At 37.4% G+C, this 20,066-nt stretch overlaps 1 protein-coding gene across 1 annotated transcript in view; it reads left to right on the plus strand.

The window, feature by feature from the left end:
• Window positions 1–20,066, plus strand: part of LOC111152333 (KH RNA binding domain containing, signal transduction associated 2) — a 574,955-nt gene that overhangs the window by 385,174 nt on the left and 169,715 nt on the right. Inside the window, exons 5-6 of the mRNA XM_022510830.1 lie at window positions 14–141; window positions 6,039–6,237. Coding sequence (XP_022366538.1) covers window positions 14–141; window positions 6,039–6,237 — 327 coding nt within the window. The remainder of the gene's footprint in view (window positions 1–13; window positions 142–6,038; window positions 6,238–20,066) is intronic.

Raw genomic sequence — 20,066 nt, forward strand, 5'->3', positions numbered from 1 at the left:
TTTGTTTCTCTAGGACTACAATGATGAGATTCGTCAGGAACAGCTACGTGAATTATCTTACTTAAATGGCTCAGAGGACTCTGGTCGTGGCAGAGGCATTAGAGGCAGAGGGATCAGAATAGCTCCCACAACCCCTTCAAGGTACATTAGCTCTTACTTGAAATAAATTAACAGCAAACATGGATGGCAAGCCTTTGCCGACCTGCCCTGTGCCATGGTCACAGGTAGGAATAAACAACAACAGTGGCCACCACGATAAAAACCATGACAGTGGATGCTTATATAATGCATAAGCACTTTCATAAATTAACTCACCAAGCCTTCCATACCAGGCTTAAGTATCATTCACAGGTGACAGATTGAGGTACAGAAAGGTGTTGAGAATTTGCCTGAAGTTTCATAAGCGGTCTGACTCTAGAATTTACAGGTAGAGCTCTTAACAACTATCTTAAGAAAATAAGAGGCATAAACCTGAGACTTTCTTCTTTGTGGTTCTGTCCTCAGGATTAGAGCATGCAGATGATACAATTCTTTGCCTTTTTTTAACCAGGATGATCTTGCATGAAGAGAAAGTTAAAAATGTGTCTGTGCCTTAAGTGGTCCTTGAATTGATAGTCTTTCTGGATAGGTAGAGAGACAGGGATGAGGAGCTAGGTAGATAGATGTTTAGATAGATAGGGAGAAAATATATGCACCACTAGTCCAGAAAGCCAGAAAGGCGTACTTCTTATATGGCTGATGGTAAGAGTATTCAAAGTTCAGGTACATTTGACTTTGGAATGCCTTTGGTCAGCAGAGAGGATTTTATTTGATATTATTCACTTCACACACACACACAAAATTGGGATCTTTCTGCATCAGAATTTGTTTTGTATGATTCTGAATTAGTCCAGCTTTCAATAGAAAGCACTGGTTTGTGAAGAGGTAAAGCAAAAAATACTCATAGCCTTCACACACAGACTGTGTAATTCAATCATTCTCTCTACCCTGTTAGAGTTGGCCTTCAAATCTCTAAAGGATATAGATCTAGAATATTATTTCATACACTGCATAGAAATCATCATTAGAGATTTTAGGATACTTTGCTGATTCAATTTATTTAATTGTCAACCACCAGTGTCAAAAATCAGTTTTAACATTTAAATCATAAACACCTCCATTTTGCAGTTAATCAGAAAAAAAAATAAAAAATGATAAATATCCAAGTAAAATACCAAGGCAATGGCTATTTAAAAATAAAATGTGTCAATTCTGAAAATTACATTTGACTAAAGGAAAACTTTTAAAATCTTCCAGAGATTATTACATTTTTATCCCTAAAGATGAAAATAAGTGCTCTCTAATGCTAATTAACTAATTATTGCTAAAAATTAATGTGACATAACTTTTTTTATGGACATACTCTTATGGAATCAGTGTTTTATAAAGTCTTGTACATTTCTAAGCTCATCATGATGGGTTGTGAAATGCTATCATTACAGGTAATCTTAAATTGATTAAATCATGTGCCTTAAATAATGAAACTGTCACTTTTGTAATTCCCCAAATGCCAAATTTTATATGGTGTAACCTAGTATATATTGAGTTTTATATAGTGTAACCTAATATATATTTAGAAAGTCTACAGAGGGGGAACAAGTTTTTTCTATTCTATATTCCTTGAAATTAGGACCATTTAAAAAAATGCATTAACTTACTTTTGAGATTATAAATTTGTATTAATATATTTTATTTTGTTATTGATGCTCCTTAATGTATCATTATATTTCAGAATTTCAGCAGACCATATAAGATTCAATTTCAGTACAGTTTCATTCTAAAATATTAATATTTATGGTTAATAAAAAATAGTGCATTGTGGTCTAGTTTTTTAAGTGTGCTAGAAAAAAATTGAAAGTTTTGCTTTTTAAGAACACATATATCATACAAATCTGATACTACCTAATGTTGAAATTTAAACCTCACTTCAATGCTATATTGATATCATCAATGTATTAACGTTAATGAAAGTAAATGGACCAGAATTCTGCTGTCTTCTAATTCAAACCACATGATGGAAAGTATCTACAATTAAAAAAGAATAAGGAAACAGCTTTACAAAACAGAAGATCATATTGATTAGGAAGCTCTTGAAAACATGAGTTAATGGAAGCTAATTTGTATATACTTAGGAAATTATGACTTTATTAAGTCATTCAATTACACTTATATTCAAAAAGAATGGTGTCTGGGATATTTGAAAACTTCTATAATAATTTATTGGAAATGTATTTAATTAAAGCAATTTTCATTTCAATAAATATAGGTATAAAAACTAATCTTCCAGTAATTGTGCATACCACAGAACAAAGCATTATGTCTATATATTATAATAATTTATAGTACATAATTGAAGAATTAAGATATTTGACATCTCTGACACACATCATCACTATATATTGATTGAGAGCAAACTGAGGAAAATGAAACATTAGGGGCAGATTTTGGAGGCTTTGTTTACTACGATGAGAATTAATACGTAGCACTAATGGAGTTTGTGAAAGAAGGGAGTAGTCATACTTGTTTCTAAGGAAGACTATTCAGTCTTCACTGTAAGTGAGAGAGAAGAATTAAAGCACTCAAAGAGGGACAAACAGAGAGACACTGACTTATGGCAGGGAAGCCAGTAAGAAGACGCGTCCATTATCAAGACAGAAATGAACACTCCCTGGACTGTGGAGATATAGGACTAGGTTAGAGATTAGAATTTATAGGAATTAGTGCCCAATTAGATGTCGGAGAAGAAAAATTATTTGGCCCACGACAAGGATAACTCTCTGATGTCTAACCTAGTTAGGGATGAATGACATCATCCACTAAGATTAGGTGGAGAACCAAGTTAAACAAAGAATAAAACTATTCCTATAATTAATTCAAGGTCTGTGGATTGCTCGTGTGACCTTAGCAGGTGACTTGTACCTTCTGTGTAACTTGGTACTCAACCTTTAAAGTATCTCAGGAGTAGCTAGATAACAACGTCATCAAGGTTTTTAAATTAGATAATATATATAAGGCAGTGGTTCCCAAATTGATCTGCACACAAATCCCTGAGAGATTCCTGCCGTTTGAGATTATGATTTAATTGGCCTGGGGTGTGGTCTGGAATTTAGAGTTTTTCAAAGTCTTCAGGAGATTCTAATAGACAGACAAGTGAAGGAACCTCCGATATGAGGCATATAATCCAGGATATGGCACGTGTTAGGAAGGAAACAGGTAATAGTCATCATTAGTGTTAGAGAATGCAAGAGTCCAAAGAAGGCGTTTTCCAGCTAGTTATCAATCCACAGTGACACATGTAATAAGTGCAGTGGAATGGGGACTGTTTGGGTTTGGAAACTGGTAGGTTACTGGTAATCTCAGTCAAGATAATTTTTAACAAAGTGGGTAGGCAATAACTAGATTGTATTCAAAGACTTTCAAGAAATCAGAAAAATGAAGGATACTGTAGTGTAGATTCATCCAGGAATGGTATCCTAAAATAGGTGATGTGAGACTTCAGCTGAATCAGAGAAGAGAGATGTGAGACTAAAATTCCAAGGAAAGGACACAGCCTATAAGAGGTGTTGAGTCAGATTCAGGAGACAGGTTTCTAGGGCTGTGTCTGGGACATAACTGAGGGAGGAATAGGGTGAGAAATTACATTTGATGTGAGCATCATTTTTTAAATTTTACTTTTATTTTTATTTATTTATTTTTTTAGAACGAGAGCTTGAGTGGTGAGAGGGGCAGAAGAGAGGGAGAGAGAGAGAATCTCAAGAACACCCCCTGCTGAGCACAAAGCCCCACTTGGGACTCAATCTTATGACCCTGAGATCATGATCTGAGCCATAATTATGAGTCTACGCTCAACTGACTGAGCCACCCAGGGGCCCTGAGCATCATATAATTTTGAAGCAGGAAGAATTGTTACAGATTCAGAGATTCGATTTTACCCATTAGGAAAAAAAAAAATCCACCTTAAGCCTAGGGAGTTAGTTATACTACTTACTTACCTCTGATTATTCAGTGGGATAGACAGCACTTGTGAATGTAGTGTAGATATAATTTACTACCCACACCTGGGCACTTCTGAGAGTGTTAAAATGCTGAACTAAACGGGAAGCTAGGACAACAGTTGTAAATCAGAACTGTTCTAGGCAAACCCGGACATATGCTCACCCTACTTAGGAGGAAACAGAGAGATGCTTGGAGGCCCAGTGAAGGTAAAATTGGTCTTTACATCCTTTTTCATAGATGTGTTTTATATTATTATGGTAATATAGTATAGTGTATTCTCAGCTATTATTGTATTTGAAATGGACACTGGGCCTTCTGGGTCTTTTGTATTTCACCTTCTCCAATCCAGGAGAACATTCTCTGTACATTAGACTTACAATAAATTGTCTGATAATTTCTCTATTCATCAGCTCTATAATCTATTTAAAACTTTTAAGAACTCTACCAGCATTCTTACCGTCCGCTCACAAAAGCTCATTTTCCGCAAGCAAGAAAGAGCCAGCTGACTGCTATTCATAGCTGAATGCATAACCTCCATCCTCCATCCATGGGCACAGCCAAATAGTGTGATTGTTGACATCCCCACGATCATCATTTTCCCCAAAGCTTTAGTGTTCCTGCTGAAAGCAGTGCTTTCTGGAGGCCAGCCTTTCAGACATAATAAAAAGTGAAATAACCACTCTTTTGCCCAAAGACTTCAAACACTCAACCTTTCCAAAGGCCTTGGAAAACCATAAAAGTTGGCTGCAACCATTTGATCTTAGGCTTTTAATACAAGTTACTTTTGTGTCAAGCACCGTAGTACAGAGCATTCAGTCTACTCTTTTATCGCAGAAACCTGACGTATTTCACTAACACCGTAGTTACCACAGGCGAACAAATTATATTAGTGACTGTACCAGTTCAGGGGGTCGTATGTCTGATGATAAATCAGTGACAGTGAGCTGTGATTTCAACGACCTCAAGCTTCAGCTACTAGAATAAGCAGAATGATATCACCGTGCTTCAAGTTCCACATTTTATTAAAGAGTGAAAGTGCAGACAGATTTTTTTTTCCCTTTGTAAATACAACATTGCACCTCACTGTCAGTTACCTCCAGCGCAGAGGAGACATTGACATTCAACAGTTCAGTTTCGTGGGTGGTCCGGCGGGTCATCCAGGTTTCCCCTGCTATCCAGCATGCCTGTGAGACCTTTCATAAGCTGAAATGGCATAAAGCAAAGAAGCAATTACCATTAATTTATATGGAAATTTTTTTGAGTGTTCCCAGACCCCTGAAAAATAACCTCTCAGGCTTTTCTGGTACCTTAGGACACATCCTGGTAATGGATGCACAAAATAAATGAAGATAAAGCACAGATGTTCACACAGTTCAAAGCTCTGAGGGCTTGGTATGGAGATGCTAAGTGTAGTTCTTGGGGAAGGAGCTTGGTGGGGACACTTGGGCTGCTCAGGGTACATGCTACCCCTATACTGACTTGCTACAAAAAAAAAATGCTCAACACTATTTTTGCTTTTCACCTTTTTTCATAAAAGTGGAAATCGTCTTCTGATTTCTTTCAGTTAGCGAAAACAAGTGCCCATGTACGTCTTTTGTAAAAGCAAAGTTGGCATACGGTGAACTTTTAAAAAGCAGGAAATACTTTGTGTCTTAGCTGAAGCTCTGATTTGGGTCTGCTTGGAAAAACTGGAATAAAATGAGAGTGGGCTGGTTTGTGTTCATTTTTTTTCCATTTTATATTAAAGCATTTTGCATGAGTTTCATTATGAGAAGTTATAGCCAACATTTACAAAATTTATTCTACCGTAGAGGTCAAAATACTTTATACCCTAAAGAAACTCAATTACACACACACACACGCACACACACACCCGGGAGCACTCATGCATACAGATAAATTTGGTTTTCTTCCTCTCATATGGCGATAAGATGGGAATGCTATGTTTTAGTCTCTTTCTCTCATCCCTGATTTCTCATCTGTACATGACCTGTTTCTTCTAGGGGCCGTGGGGGTGCCATTCCTCCCCCCCCACCACCTGGACGAGGTGTACTCACCCCTCGAGGGACTACTGTGACTCGTGGAGCTCTTCCAGTGCCCCCGGTAGCAAGAGGTGTCCCAACCCCACGAGCCCGGGGGGCACCGACAGTGCCAGGATATAGGGCACCCCCTCCTCTAGCCCATGAAGCTTATGAAGAATATGTAAGTACCCTTGAGAAATGAGTGGTTGGGAAGAGTTCAGTTGGTTGGGTAATAGGTTAACCCTCAGAGACACTCAATACCATGAATGTAGCAGATGACGTTTGCCACAGGAAACAAAGGTCATTTGCAACAAAATTTAAGCAGCACATTTAAAGGAGAGCATTTTGAGAAAACTTTTATTTTCCAGGTGCCATGATTGTTGGTGCCAGTTAAACAGTTTGCATTTTAAGAGTCAAACTATCCTGAGGTTTTCTTATTCTTTAGAAGATCAATTTCAAAATGGATATAATTATGAATATAATGTAAATTGTCATATACTCAGAAGTTTCTTTTAGGACATGTTAAAGATGAGCATAAAAATCACTCAGAAGCATTTGACAGATATAATATAATTGCATTATAAACTTTGGTAAGAATGTAAGATCACGTGACTGATCTTGCATTTAAATATCCTTGCTCTCTCTTTCACCATATGAAATATACGGGATTGGCAGATGTGAAGAATTCAAAAAATATAGAATGAGCAGAAGCAATGACGTGTAGAAGCATTCTCCTCCCTTCCCAACCACTGGGTCACGATATACACCCTTTGACCTTTCATCCAGGTTGTTAATATTCCACTAATTACATGTATTCTAGTCCTGGTGACTAGAATATTGTGAAAATTATAAAAAGGGACAGGTTCTTAATCACTTGTGTAACCATAGTAAATCTACTGTAAATGTTAAAGTTAATTGATGCAAGCCAGTCGTCATCTTATGAAATAGATTCATTTTACCTTTAAACTCTCGAGCAAGCTCATCCCTGGTCTGGGTGTTTATTTCATTGAACCACGCACAGACACGCTGTCTTCTTAAATGTCCTCTGTGAGTGGTTACTTATTAAACATAAACTCTTAAAAAATAATAAAAAAACAACAACATAAACTCTTCAAGGATCGTTACCGTCACATGCTAGACACTCAAAACATATAAATGTTTAATGAACCGGTTAATAACAAAGTAAAATATATTCTAAAACAAAGTGAACATTATCAATAGGTGTCACTAAAAAATGTATTAGTGCCTGGAGTATGTTAGTATTTAGAAATAACGTTACTGAGTAAATGAAACAAGATGGGATTGGGAGGGAGACAAACCATAAGTGACTCTTAATCTCACAAAACAAACTGAGGGTTGATGGGGGGAGGGGGGTTGGGAGAGGGGGGGTGGGGTTATGGACATTGGGAGGGTATGTGCTATGGTGAGTGCTGTGAAGTGTGTAAACCTGGTGATTCACAGACCTGTACCCCTGGGGATAAAAATGTATTATATGTTTATAAAAAATAAAATTAAAAAAAATAACGTTACTGCTTAATATGGAACATTGATTATATTTGCAAGAGTGAAGAAAAATTAAGTTTAGAAATCCATTTCTACTGGAAAAGAAGAAATACATTCATCTAAACTATGTTTTATGCCAAAAAAAAGTCTTTTATACGGTATCAGGTATCAATATTTAAAATCTTTCGACAATCTTAAAGTTGCAAAATTGGAAACAAAATGTATTCTACCCTGTGAACAAGACTACAAGACAGGAAACACAGAGCCTAGTCTTGATTCTGCTGTCTCTTTCCTGAGATATATAATGTATGAAATATGAATTTTTGTTAAAAATCCACAACAGGGATGATGAGGTTTTTGGGGTTTCTTTTTTGTTTGTTTTTTTTTAAGTCTCCAAGAAACCTTCTACCTCTGTCATCTTTATGTACATTGCTACTCTGGTGTGTTTGTATCTTCCAAATAGAAGTTTAAATAGTCAGATCTTATTTCAAAAACTAAAAGAGAGAGAAAACTTTTTCAGTTAATTGTGGTCAACACTGTTATTAACCAGAAAATGTATATGGCATGTGAAATTTACAGAGCACTGTGAAAGAGAATAAGATTGGCAAAACATTGTAACTTTGGTATAGCTAAGAAAACACTGTAGCCTTCCATGTGCATTCCAATTTATAGTCAGATAAATCACTGGAATGCAGACCCAGTAAAAGTAAGCTACAAAAGCATAAAGAGTCTATAGCAACATGAGTGAGAAAGTTTATATTCTCAATGGAAATCTAGGAGGAGGGTAGTTCTTAGAGTAAGTAAAGGAAACTATGTAAAGTCATATAATCTGAATTTTTTACTTAGATATTTGAAAAGTATCCAGTCCCTTTTATTCATTCACCCAATCATTTACTGAGCCTCGCTCTTATTGTAGGCACTGTTCTGAAAGTCCTGGAGATGTAGCTGTGAACAAAACAGACCAAACAGCTGCCTCCTTAAAGTTCACATTTTAGTGGGAGGAGAGCAAACACATATCGCTGAGTGAACCAAGTAATGCAAGGTAGACATAAGTGCTCTGGGGTTAGTGAGAAGCTGCTGCTGTACCATGGGCTGTCGGGAAAGGTCTCTGTGCTGGCAAGACTTGAACAAATGCATCATGAAGCAAAGGTCCAGGCTCAGGGGCTGCCTCCATAAAAGGCATCACTGGTAAAGGAAACAAGGAGTACAGATACCCTGAAATGGAACCTGCTTGGAATATTTGGGGAACAGCAAGGAGGATATTATAGCTGGAACAGGATGTGTGAGGCAGAGGTGGTAGATGAGATAAGGTCAGGGAATGGACAGAACTTTTAGGCAGGAGAGTGACATGATCAGATTTATGTTTTAAGAGGTTTATTCTGCTGACATCTGGAGAACAGAATATGGGGTGGGCACAGAGTAGAAACAGAAACGGGTAAGTGACTTTTTGCAGTCATTCCCCACGGACAGTATAATGGCTTGGAGGGGATGAGAAGAGATCAGAGTCTGAGAGCACTGGGAAAATGATCTGTTAGGATTTGATGATGGGTTAGATGTAAAACTTGCGAAAAAAGAGACGAAATGAAATCTTTGTGAAGTTTCTGTGAAGTGCAGGTTACACTGAACCTTGAACTGAACAAGTGGGTTAAATCGAGGGGTCCTTTATTGAAATAAGGAGTGCCAGAGAGGGAAGGGGAAAATCTAGCCTGAGGGAAAGTCAGTTGCGTTGCTGGAGGGAAGGAACCTGACTTGAGAAACACATAGCTGCATCCCGAGGTTTGCATTCTCGCCACGTCACTTGCTCTGTCATTTGTAAATACTTGGAGGCTTGGATTTCCCTTTCTACTGGAAAGGGGAAATGTGTTCATCTAACGTATCTTTTATACAGTATCAGGTATCAGTATTTAAAATCTTTAGACAATCTTAAAATTGCGAAACAAACAATAAATGTACTCTCCCCCATAAACAACCCTCAGGTCAGGAAACCCAGAGCCTAGTCTTCTGCCATCTCTTTCCTGAAATCTAGTAGGTATGACATAAGTACCTATTGAATGAATAAATTAAAAATCCACAACAGAGATGGTTTGTGTGTGTGTGGGGGGAATCATATGAATAGAGAGTCATGAAATCCAGTAATAGCAATGCCATCAGGCCTGAAGAAAGGTCTAGAACAAAGAACCAGAAAATTGCCAAGAATCCTTATATCTCATGTCTGTTCTCTGCATATATGTTTCTTTTTTCTTTTTTTTTTTTAAGAATTTATTTATTTGAGAGAGAGAGAGAAGATGGGAGAGAGAGAGAGCATGAGAAGGGGGAGGGCCAGAGGGAGAAGCAGACTCCCCGTCAAGCAGGGAGCCCGATGTGGGACTCGATCCCGGGACTCCAGGATCATGACCTGAGCCGAAGGCAGTCGCTTAACCAACTGAGCCACCCAGGGGCCCCAATATATGTTTCTTTTTTTAATTTAAATTCAATTAGCCAACATATACTACATCATTAGTATTCAATGATTGCTCAGTTGTGTGTAACACCCAGTGCTTGTCACATCACGTGCATATGTTTTTATTCACTTAATCTACATACTGGATTTTATTGCCGTCTCTGATCAATGTTTGTCCACCCTAGGGCTGCCATATTCATGACCAGTCCTTGTCACCTACAGATACTGACTGGTTTGTCTGTCTCTCAGTCCTAGTCTAGATCCCCAGCGAGGGAATCATGTTCACCCAGGCTTGTCAAGTGTCCAACACTAGTCAATCAGCTCTGACTAGAGAACAGTTTCTGGAAATTAAGTCTGGGATCTACTACTTCCCAGCCACCAGTGGCAAGAATAGGGTAAAGGTCAAGTTCACACAATATAAGCATGCTTACTGGGAGCCCAACTCCAGGGAGAATATGAGGAGATTCCTTCTCTAGTTTCCAGAGAAAGAGAAAATATTATGAACTTGTCAGATATCCTGAAATATATCTCCAATATCTTAGTCTTGGTAATAGGAAAACGTAGATAACTTTTCTTCAAAAACCCCTTTATGCCATGTTTCCTTAAAAACTGTCATATGTAATATTTTAATTTTTCCCCTATAAACAGTGAGTATGTACAGAGTTTAATGCATGGCTGATAAGCTGCTGACAGCAATCTTTAAGGTCTCAGTGCCAAGCTCAGATTAACACTCAAGAGCTGCTCCTCTCTGCTCTAATTTTAAACTATTGATTCCTCTGTAAGGGGTAAGAAAAACAAAAGTTTAACTGTCTCAGTAACAAAATAATAGCACCATGCTGAGTTGATGGTAAAAATCTCAAAGGAGTTCTTAACTTTCAGATAAAATTTCTTAGAAAAGGTTCCCTTTATTATAAATGACACTGGAGCCAATTCTCTTTTCAGATTTTTCTTTCTCCCCTGCTGGGTCCCAGCATTAAATTTCTGGCCACACAGAATGTATATATGTAATCAAAGCCACTCCTTGCAGCTTGCCTGACAAGCAACAGCTCACAGTAAAGGAGATTGCTGTTTAAAGCCGCCATTAGTGTTAGTGGAGTCTTAAAAAATGTGAATTTGTGTCTCATGGTTACACATCCTAATCCAGACTTTAAACATTTTAAAGTTTCTTTTCACTGACTTCCTACTAAGAGGTACATTTAAATTTTACAGATCCATCATTGTGATTAAAGTAGATTTCGGGAATTGAAGAGTAGAGTTCAGAAAATCTCCTACCTGACAAAATATGAAGCTGACCAGCTCTATCAGTGGATAATATGTTAAGAAAGGGTAAACCAAAACATGAATTTTTGAGTACCTACCGGGTTCCAGGCACTATATTAGTTCACTTAATCTCTTAATAAATGACGACCAGTTGTTCATGAGCTATTTTAGTAGATGAGGAAAGTAAAGTTTGAAATTGAGACTTGCATACAGTTGCCAGTCTCCAGATCTCTGGATCTCTGTCATCATAAGCTTGCCCACAGAGAACTCACATGCACGAATACAAACCATTTGCGCTTCAAACCTCCCATCCAGACCCCTAGTCCGTGTTTGAATCCCCTCAGCCGTATTTAGGACATCTCCCATCCCTACAGGAATATCTCTGACTATGGAAAACTCAGTATCTTCAGAAACTAGGTGCTGGAAATATAAAAGCTGTGGTTAAAAAGACCTCTACTCTGAAAAGCATGCCATCTAGTGGGAGAGAGAGAGTTAGTCTAACTATTAACATGTCATAGGTGATTGCTATATAGGACTCTTACTTTACCTTGTACTGCAAGTAATTTTTGCTCTTCTCTCACAAGATTTAATTAAACATCCTAAAGGAAGAAAGTATTTCTTAAATTTATTTTATGTTTGCAGTTCTAATAGTAAAGTGTTTAGTGATAGCAATTGAATTGAACCTTCTTATAATATTGTTGGAAAGATGTTATAGCTGTGCACACTTATGTACATATACATGTTTTATATAAATATTAAATGAATAGCGTATATTAAGTGTCAAAGAGAGACCACACCTGCTTCCAGTAAAGGGAATTATCACCATGGCATTGGATGTTTTAGAAAACTTCTAACACAGCAAGGAAGATGGCAATAGCAGACCAAGATGAGCAAGTATAGCTTTGACAAGTAGAAAGAAGAGGTAGGAAGCTCCCTGCAGAAAGGAATGATAAGGGGGAAGGCAAGAAGAGGGACCTTTCAAAGGAAGTCTGAAGAATCCGAGAGAATGGTTTGGGGAAATAGAATTCAAGATAGCCATGGACATAATATAGGCTGACCTAAAAGGCTGAGGGTCTAGCATTACCCACTGGAATTAAAGGCTATCTAAAGATTTATGAGCAGAAGATAAAGATTTGGGGGAATTTTATAATTCTCAATTGTTCCTAATTCTCAGTTTTCTAATTCTCAATTATTATGGTGGGTTGGAGAACAGTTAAGAAAGAGGAGATATTTAGGCAATCAACAGCAATGAGGCTTAATGAGATGTGACCTTGACTTATGTAAGCGTAAGAACGGGATTGAAAGTATCCAGGCCAAACACTGAAAATGGAAACAGTAGGGTTTAAGACAAGAGGTTATGAAAGGAATAGGAAGGGCCAGGCAAGGCTCACACCAAGGTTTGCTGTAGGAGGGATGAGAGTGGGACCAGGAGGAGGCTGGAGTGGGGAGGGGCCAGGCAGTGAAGAATGGACTTTGAAGCTGAAGAAACTCCTTTCCAAGGCTTACCCAGGTGCTCACAGGGTCATGTCTCTGAGTTCCAGAAATAAATTCTTTCACCTGCTGTAAGTTGAGATCACTTCCTGACCTGTCACACTTGCCTTTGGTTCAGGTGATGTTAGCAGATAAGGCCATTTGTGAAATCATGCTAAGTGGAGTTCATTTACCTTCAGTGTAGTCGGATATTTTATTTGTGTGATTAGGTATGGCTAGTGCTGTTACAGAAATGATTCCAGGAATACTCTTCCCGTCTCCCCTGGTGTCATGATACAAGTCTTCATGGACACAGTTCTCACTGTTATTTAAACTGGGGACTCAGACACTGGTGCAGAAAATACATGGTTAGTGGTGGAGAAACATGGTTCGAATTGTATGGGCCCAGAAATATTCTGTCAAAAACTCTTCCATATCATGATGACAGATCTGAGGGAAACTTGATAGAGGCTTCCCCTAACTTGACAGTAATCCTCATAGTCTAGAATGCAACCACTAATGAGTTGTGAAACTGAAAGAAACTTTCAAAACTATCAATTATAACAAAGGTTTTGTCAACCATGCTAGAGGAAAAAACCGGAATTTCCTCTCATCTCTACAGAAAATATGATAAAGTCATTGTCATAGTAAATAGGTGATCAAAAATTATGCCTTCAAAAAATAGGAAAAATAATCTAGGGGTATTATTAGGCAACTAGTTAATAAAAATACTGTACCATTTTCTGGATTTTGTGATGTTTGTATTTTCAGTTTTTAAAATCTTCTAATTAGTTGTGATTGCTTTTGTCATTCAAAATAAATATTCACTTTTATGCCGAATACATATTCATAATTTTGTAACCTTTTTTAAAAGAATGCGACATTGTATATCTTCAGGACCCACAAACTCTTGGTCTGGTCCCCATAGAAGAAAATAATGGCAACATTTATTAGGAAAGTGGATGATAAGTGTAGGGCTGGAGGGGTGGTGTGGGGTATTGTTTAAAGAAAAAAACAGGACTGTGTAACCTTAGTTTCTTTCCAGTACTGAAAGTCTTTTCGGCTGCACTTAGCTGTGGCTGTGTTGGTAGTGTTGAAAAGGATGTTCTCCTTGTGGAAATGCTCTCCTTTATTATTATTATTTTTTTAAGATTTTATTCATCTATTTGACAGAGAGGGACACAGCAGGAGAGGGGAACACAAGCAGGTGGAGTGGAAGAGGGATAAACAGGCTTCCCTTTGAGCAGGGAGCCCGATGTGGGACTAAATCCCAGGACCCCGGGATCATGACCTGAGCTGAAGGCAGATGCTTAACAACTGAGCCACCCAGGTGCCCTGAGATGCTCTCCTTTTAACAAAGATTTCATAGGAGAATTAAATGTGCAGATAAATGCACACAATTTCCAGAAGTGTCCATCAGACCATCACTCCCTATAAAAATATACTGACAACACAAATATTTGCTTAAATAAACACTCTTTTGTAGCCTCTATGTTGGTGTAGCATAAAGACCAAAAACAAAACCCTCAGGTACACAAAATAGTTCCCTGTTTCCAAAGATGTAAGTCCAGTTAATTTTTAAATTACCTTAAAATTTTTCCAACATTTAATACCCAGATACCAGAATGGTGTATGGGGATACAACAAAGCAAGAAGAAATGTCAGTTCAGTGCTACATGAGAAATTTGGCTGTGTATAATCAATCATGTTAACCTAATTTATAAAATTCATTTTGACAGACTTTTGAAAAGCTTTTCTTTCCATCAGTCTTAACTAAGCCTATCAGCATGCAAGCCCATCCTATCATCTGATTACAACTCTGAGGCATCCTTCCAGTAACAATGAGAGAACTAGAAAATTCACTGGTAAATCAATAGTCCTTAAAATTTCCATAAATGAGTTCAGGCTGCCAACCTCCAATTTCATGTGTATGGAACATTTTTTGACAGGAGAGGGAAATAAGTATTAAATGATAATTGAAATCAATTCTTGTGCCATTTTTGTGGAAGGAAAGATTATGAGCCTGATCTATAATGCATTTTGAGGGAACCACGTGTGGTGGTTTTCTGTATAATAGCCAAGAGCCTTCATCCAATGAAAGGAGATTTTTATTAGAGTTTCTAGATTAGATATTTGTATTCCATTAAACATTCTTGTTTGAGTTTCATGCTCTAGTCTCCTCTTAGTAGAGACTAATTTGCTGGAATACAGTGTAGGATTTTTTTTTTGAAATGTAACTAATATTTAAACTAACCAAAACATGTGAAGGTAATGAAATATTTTTTTAAATGATAGGACGGACATAATGCTGCTGTGGTTTAAACCTCCAGAGAAAGGTAGGGGTATTTAAGGACTATTAAAATACTCAATTTTTTCCCATTAATATAAGGCAACATCCTCTGAAATTGTGTGCATTTTCCTTCTGAAGTTGAAACTTGAACAAACCTTCTTCTAGCATTATGTTTTAGATTTTAAGTCATTTTAGAACAGATGCAGTTTCTCCTATCGGCCACTTAGGATTGTATCCAATTGTATCCTAACCTGTACCTTATAATTACCACTATGACTAATGGCTTTTGTAACACTTACAAAGATGAAAATAAGTTTCCTCCATGTGCCTTTTTCAGTCAACTGTTAGCTGATGGAAAATATTATAAAGTATTTTAAAGTTTCCTCTCAGCTCTGCTCCTACGATCTTTTTGCAGGGTCTACTATAGACATAAGGAGGAGAACCATGGCAAAAATGTCCCCAAAACTGCCTCTTCAGCCTTCACAAGTTCTACTGCTCTTTTTTTTTTTCATATTATTAATATATTTTAGGTCATCTTATTTTCTATCTTTGCTTCACGCACATGGCCCAAGGATTCATAACAAAAGTGAATTGAACCTTAATTTCTTTCTATACATATGTTAAGAGGCTGTGTTGAGTACAAATTGATCGTTTTTATATCCTTTTTTTTCTTCTGAGTTGATTATGATTTTGATGATTATGTCCCCCTCCCCCCCCCCCCCAAAAATTAAGACTTATACAGGGTGACCATCAGACATAAGAATCCTAAAATCATTTTTCTTTTGCTGGCCAAAAAGCAATGTTCTATGTGTTTTGTCAACACCACCCTTAAGGTTTTGTGGCAAACAGAACTTAGTTAAATATAACTTGCCTAGCTAGTTAGATTGCCAGGGGCTTTTGCAGAAAAACCAAATAGGGGTGGCCACATAGGATTGAGTCCCTATCCATATTTTGGCCCTCTTTCCTTATGGATCCCCCCTGTAACTTGAAAATAGTAGCTGCTGAATCTTCCCATCCATCACGGATCTTTGTGATTATTTTCTGTAGTATCTTATGAGTTAAAGGCACTGCTGGGGAAGCTGCAAATGTTCTTTGCAATAACTTTTAATAATCTCAACATTTGAATTAAGGCAATTTCTCTTCATTATTGGAGATAGGAAACTGTACTTTCCCCCTTTTTTTTTTAAATTTTATTTATTTATTTGACAGACAGAGATCACAAGTAGGCAGAGAGGCAGACAGAGAGAGAGAGAGAGAGAGAGAGGGAAGCAGGCTCTCTGCTGAGCAGAGAGCCCAATGCGGGGCTCGATCCCAGGACCCTGAGATCATGACCCGAGCCGAAGGCAGAGGCTTTAACCTACACTGAGCCACCCAGGCACCCCTGTACTTTCCCTGTATATGAAACCATGTTGTGGATGAATTGTGCCTTATGTTTCTTAGAAACAAAGTAGAGAGTATGCCACTAGTGGGCTTTTTTTTTTTTTAAATATCCCTTAATGTATTATATTCATTATATTCACCTATGACCTATAAACATCCATGTAAAGTGATCTGTTCCCTATTTTCCACAGCCATGGTACTAACAGAGCTAGAGACCATTGGGGGCAGCTGGTGTGAGGTCTAGAGAGAAGGTTTGGGAGGCAGAGAATGAGCAATTTGTTCTCTCAGGTGATCTTTTCTTTCTACTTCTCAACCTCCACAAATAAGTCCAAAATCCACCCCCCCTTTTTTTTCTATTCTTGATGTAAAAAAAAATTAAATTAACAAACTCATTTGATGTGAGTCATGAGGATGTGTGTCATAGGGAAGGAAAGAGATTTTGCTTTTAATATTCTTGTTGTTCTTCCCCTCCTAGCAGTACTAGATGTAACTACTTGAAAAGAAAAGCCAATGTCTTTTGCTGTAATGTCAGCCCATATTGTAATTTCTGTTACATGACAATATTTTTTATTAAATAATATGGATGAAATCTATACCTTTGCAAAATAATAAATAACTCGCCAGAATAGTAACTGGTACCCACCACTGGTATGTTCATCTGCTCCATACAAGTACAGAGCACCAGCTGGTGTTCATTCTGGCTGTTAAATGTTGTATGACTTCCACACTAGTGAAATTCTAGTAGAAATATAACATAACAGACTTTCGCAAATAGACAAATTAACTCAACTAAGCTTAGAAATCAGGAGGATTCCTTAGCCAAACCATCGGGCCATTTGTCTGAGCCAGATGGCGGAACCGCACCACGACCTCTTCTGACCACAGCTGCAGCTGATGGCCCTTGTGACTGCAGAATTCCCAGTTCTCTGCCTGTCATCCTGCTGAAATTCATCTCGGTCTCTTTCCTGGTCAGAGTGTCCCACATCTGTAGAGAGAATGGGATATGATCTGATATACCTCACCTACCTCACTTCATTTATGTAGGGTCTCCTGAATGCAAAAGACCATCATACACTTTTGGATGTTACAAAGGGTCTTATCTAGTCCACTACTTTATTTTATGTTGAAGAAATTAAGGTTCAGAAAAGGGATGACTGAACTAAAGTCACACCCCTGGTTTCCTGACTTTTCTTACAATGTTTTTTCTAATAGATGTTACCAAAAGAGCAGAAAAATCACAAATGCACTCTCTCATGTATCTTCCAATTAACTAGACTCATCCTCCAGCCCCATGCTGAGGTTCAAACTTTTCTAAAATTTGCAAAGAATACATCAAGAAGATGACATAGGAAAATGTTTGAGAGGCACCTGGGTGGCTCAGTGGGTTAAGCCTTTGCCTTCGGCTCAGGTCATGATCTCAGGGTCCTGGGATCAAGCCCCGCTCTCTGCTGAGCCGGGAGCCTGCTTCCCTCTCTCTGCCTGCCTGCCTGACTACTTGTGATCTCTGTCTCTCTCTGTGTCAAATAAATAAATAAAAAGGGGGGGATGTTTGAGCCCTCACCCTAAGTAAATCTACCAGTGAGGTTTATAGGGTCCAATGTTATTATGTCTTCCCTCATCAGAAACCTGAAAACCTTCTAGAAGTCACACACATAACACAGACGCATACACATACACATATGGGCAAGCACACACGGGTACATATCCTCTGTATTTTATTATTACTTTTGTTAGCTACTTGTCACTCCCAAAGAATCCAAGAGAAAATATAAACAAAAGGGGGAGGCTCTAGTCTTCCTTTATTTATCAAAGTAGCTCCATCTTGGAAATAGTATTTCTCGAAACCATGTAAGAGTATCCATTTCTCATGATCTCTCTTCCTTCCTTCCAAAACCCTCCCCAGCACTACAGAGTTAATAGTTGTGGAAACAGGAGTCTAGTTTACTGTCACATAGAAAACATACCCAGGAGGTAGGAAAAGGTTTGAGGAGATATCTCTGTGGAGTTAGTAGGTTAAAAAGTGCTTACTCATTAAGCCAAAATTGACTCCTGCTTGAAACCAGATTTTTACCAAACATGTCTGTTCTGTTTTAGCTGCCAAAAGTGAGTTAAAGCATTTTAAGCAATAAACTACAGAATGGAATTACACACATAAAGCATTAACTATAAGGAAACAAAATATATATTTCATTTCATACCTAGATCACATTTAAGATTTTCTTTTACATAAGAAAATACAGTCTTACAATTTGATATGGGATAGATGATCATTTTCTTAGTGGCAAATAATGAGCCCAAATAAATCTACCAAATCCTCTTCATTCAGAAAACAATCTCCATTAAAATTTCTTCCCAAACAAACAGGTTTCATCCAGATGTATTCTTTTTTTTTCTATTGTAAGCTCCTTACAGGGCGTATAACACCATATTTTCTCCTAACACCACATTTTCAGCTTTCATTTCTAAAGCTGTCTTAAACCTTGATTCTCCCTATTGACCTATATGTTCGAGAGTCTCCAGTTATTTCCATTCTAACTGTACCTCTCTTCCTACACCCATGCATCTAAACCATTCTGCAACATCTCCCAAGTTAGGATTCCTCCCCAATTGTCTACTTCTGTTTAGTTGAACCCCCAAAACATAAAAGTCCTTTTTCGATTCTTTCTTTGTTTTTGTTTCAAATGCTAGACTCAGATGAGTTTTCCTAAAATTCTAACTTTATCTTGTCACTCCTTTGTTAAGAAACATCAAACTCTTCCTATTGCCTAAAATACAAAATTCCAAGTTCTTAACTTTACATACATAATATTACGAGGATATAAAGTAAGTGACCTCACAGGCTTGCTGTGTTAACTGTGTTTCATTTCCAAATGAGATTTTGACCAAGAATAAAAACAAAAATAAATCACAAAGCAAGAGAGAAAAATGTTAAATTTATATAGCGGTAAGTTAGCAGCAACTTTGATATATATCAAATATATTCTTAATATATTAAAATTAATATATTAATTTTACTCTGCTGTTTATTCTTAATTGTATAATTCTTGATATATTAAATTCATATATATTTTTAAAATATCAAAATGTATTGTGCTATTTAATTCAATTCAACTTAATGTTTATTGAATGCCCATTCTATAAGATGTTAATTTGCACAAGAAGAGGGATGAGGGATTAAAAAAGGTGGTCACTTTAAGGGGGTGTCTATTGTATGTTAGGGATTTTACATGCATAATCTCACAACAATGATGAAAAGCAGGCAGTATAATCCCTGTTTTTCCGTTAACGAGGTTTGGGTTCAAAGATTAGGTAAATCTGTCATAGATTGATAGGTTGATAGCAGAGCCAGGCAGGTCTATCTTCAAAACTAATACCATGTTGGATATACAGATGTAATGGCAAAGCTCCTGGCTTTAAAAGGACAACAGGTAACACACTTGGACCAAAATCAAAGCTTACAGGTGCAGGGCAGAATGTAATTTGTGAGAGGACTCAAGACTTCATTGTTAGATACATACTGGTATTTTCCTGACCTACCTCACAAACTCAATATAAAGTAGTTATGACACCTGCTGGAAATCCCATTAAACTAAATTTATCTGTAATATTTTTTTATTTGCTTTGCTTCCACTCAGGTCAAAGAACTAATCAGTTCTAATGCTATTTG

This window comes from Enhydra lutris, unplaced genomic scaffold (assembly GCF_002288905.1).
Source record: "Enhydra lutris kenyoni isolate GAN:26980312 unplaced genomic scaffold, ASM228890v2 scaffoldscaffold28, whole genome shotgun sequence".
NCBI classification, from domain to species: domain Eukaryota; kingdom Metazoa; phylum Chordata; class Mammalia; order Carnivora; family Mustelidae; genus Enhydra; species Enhydra lutris.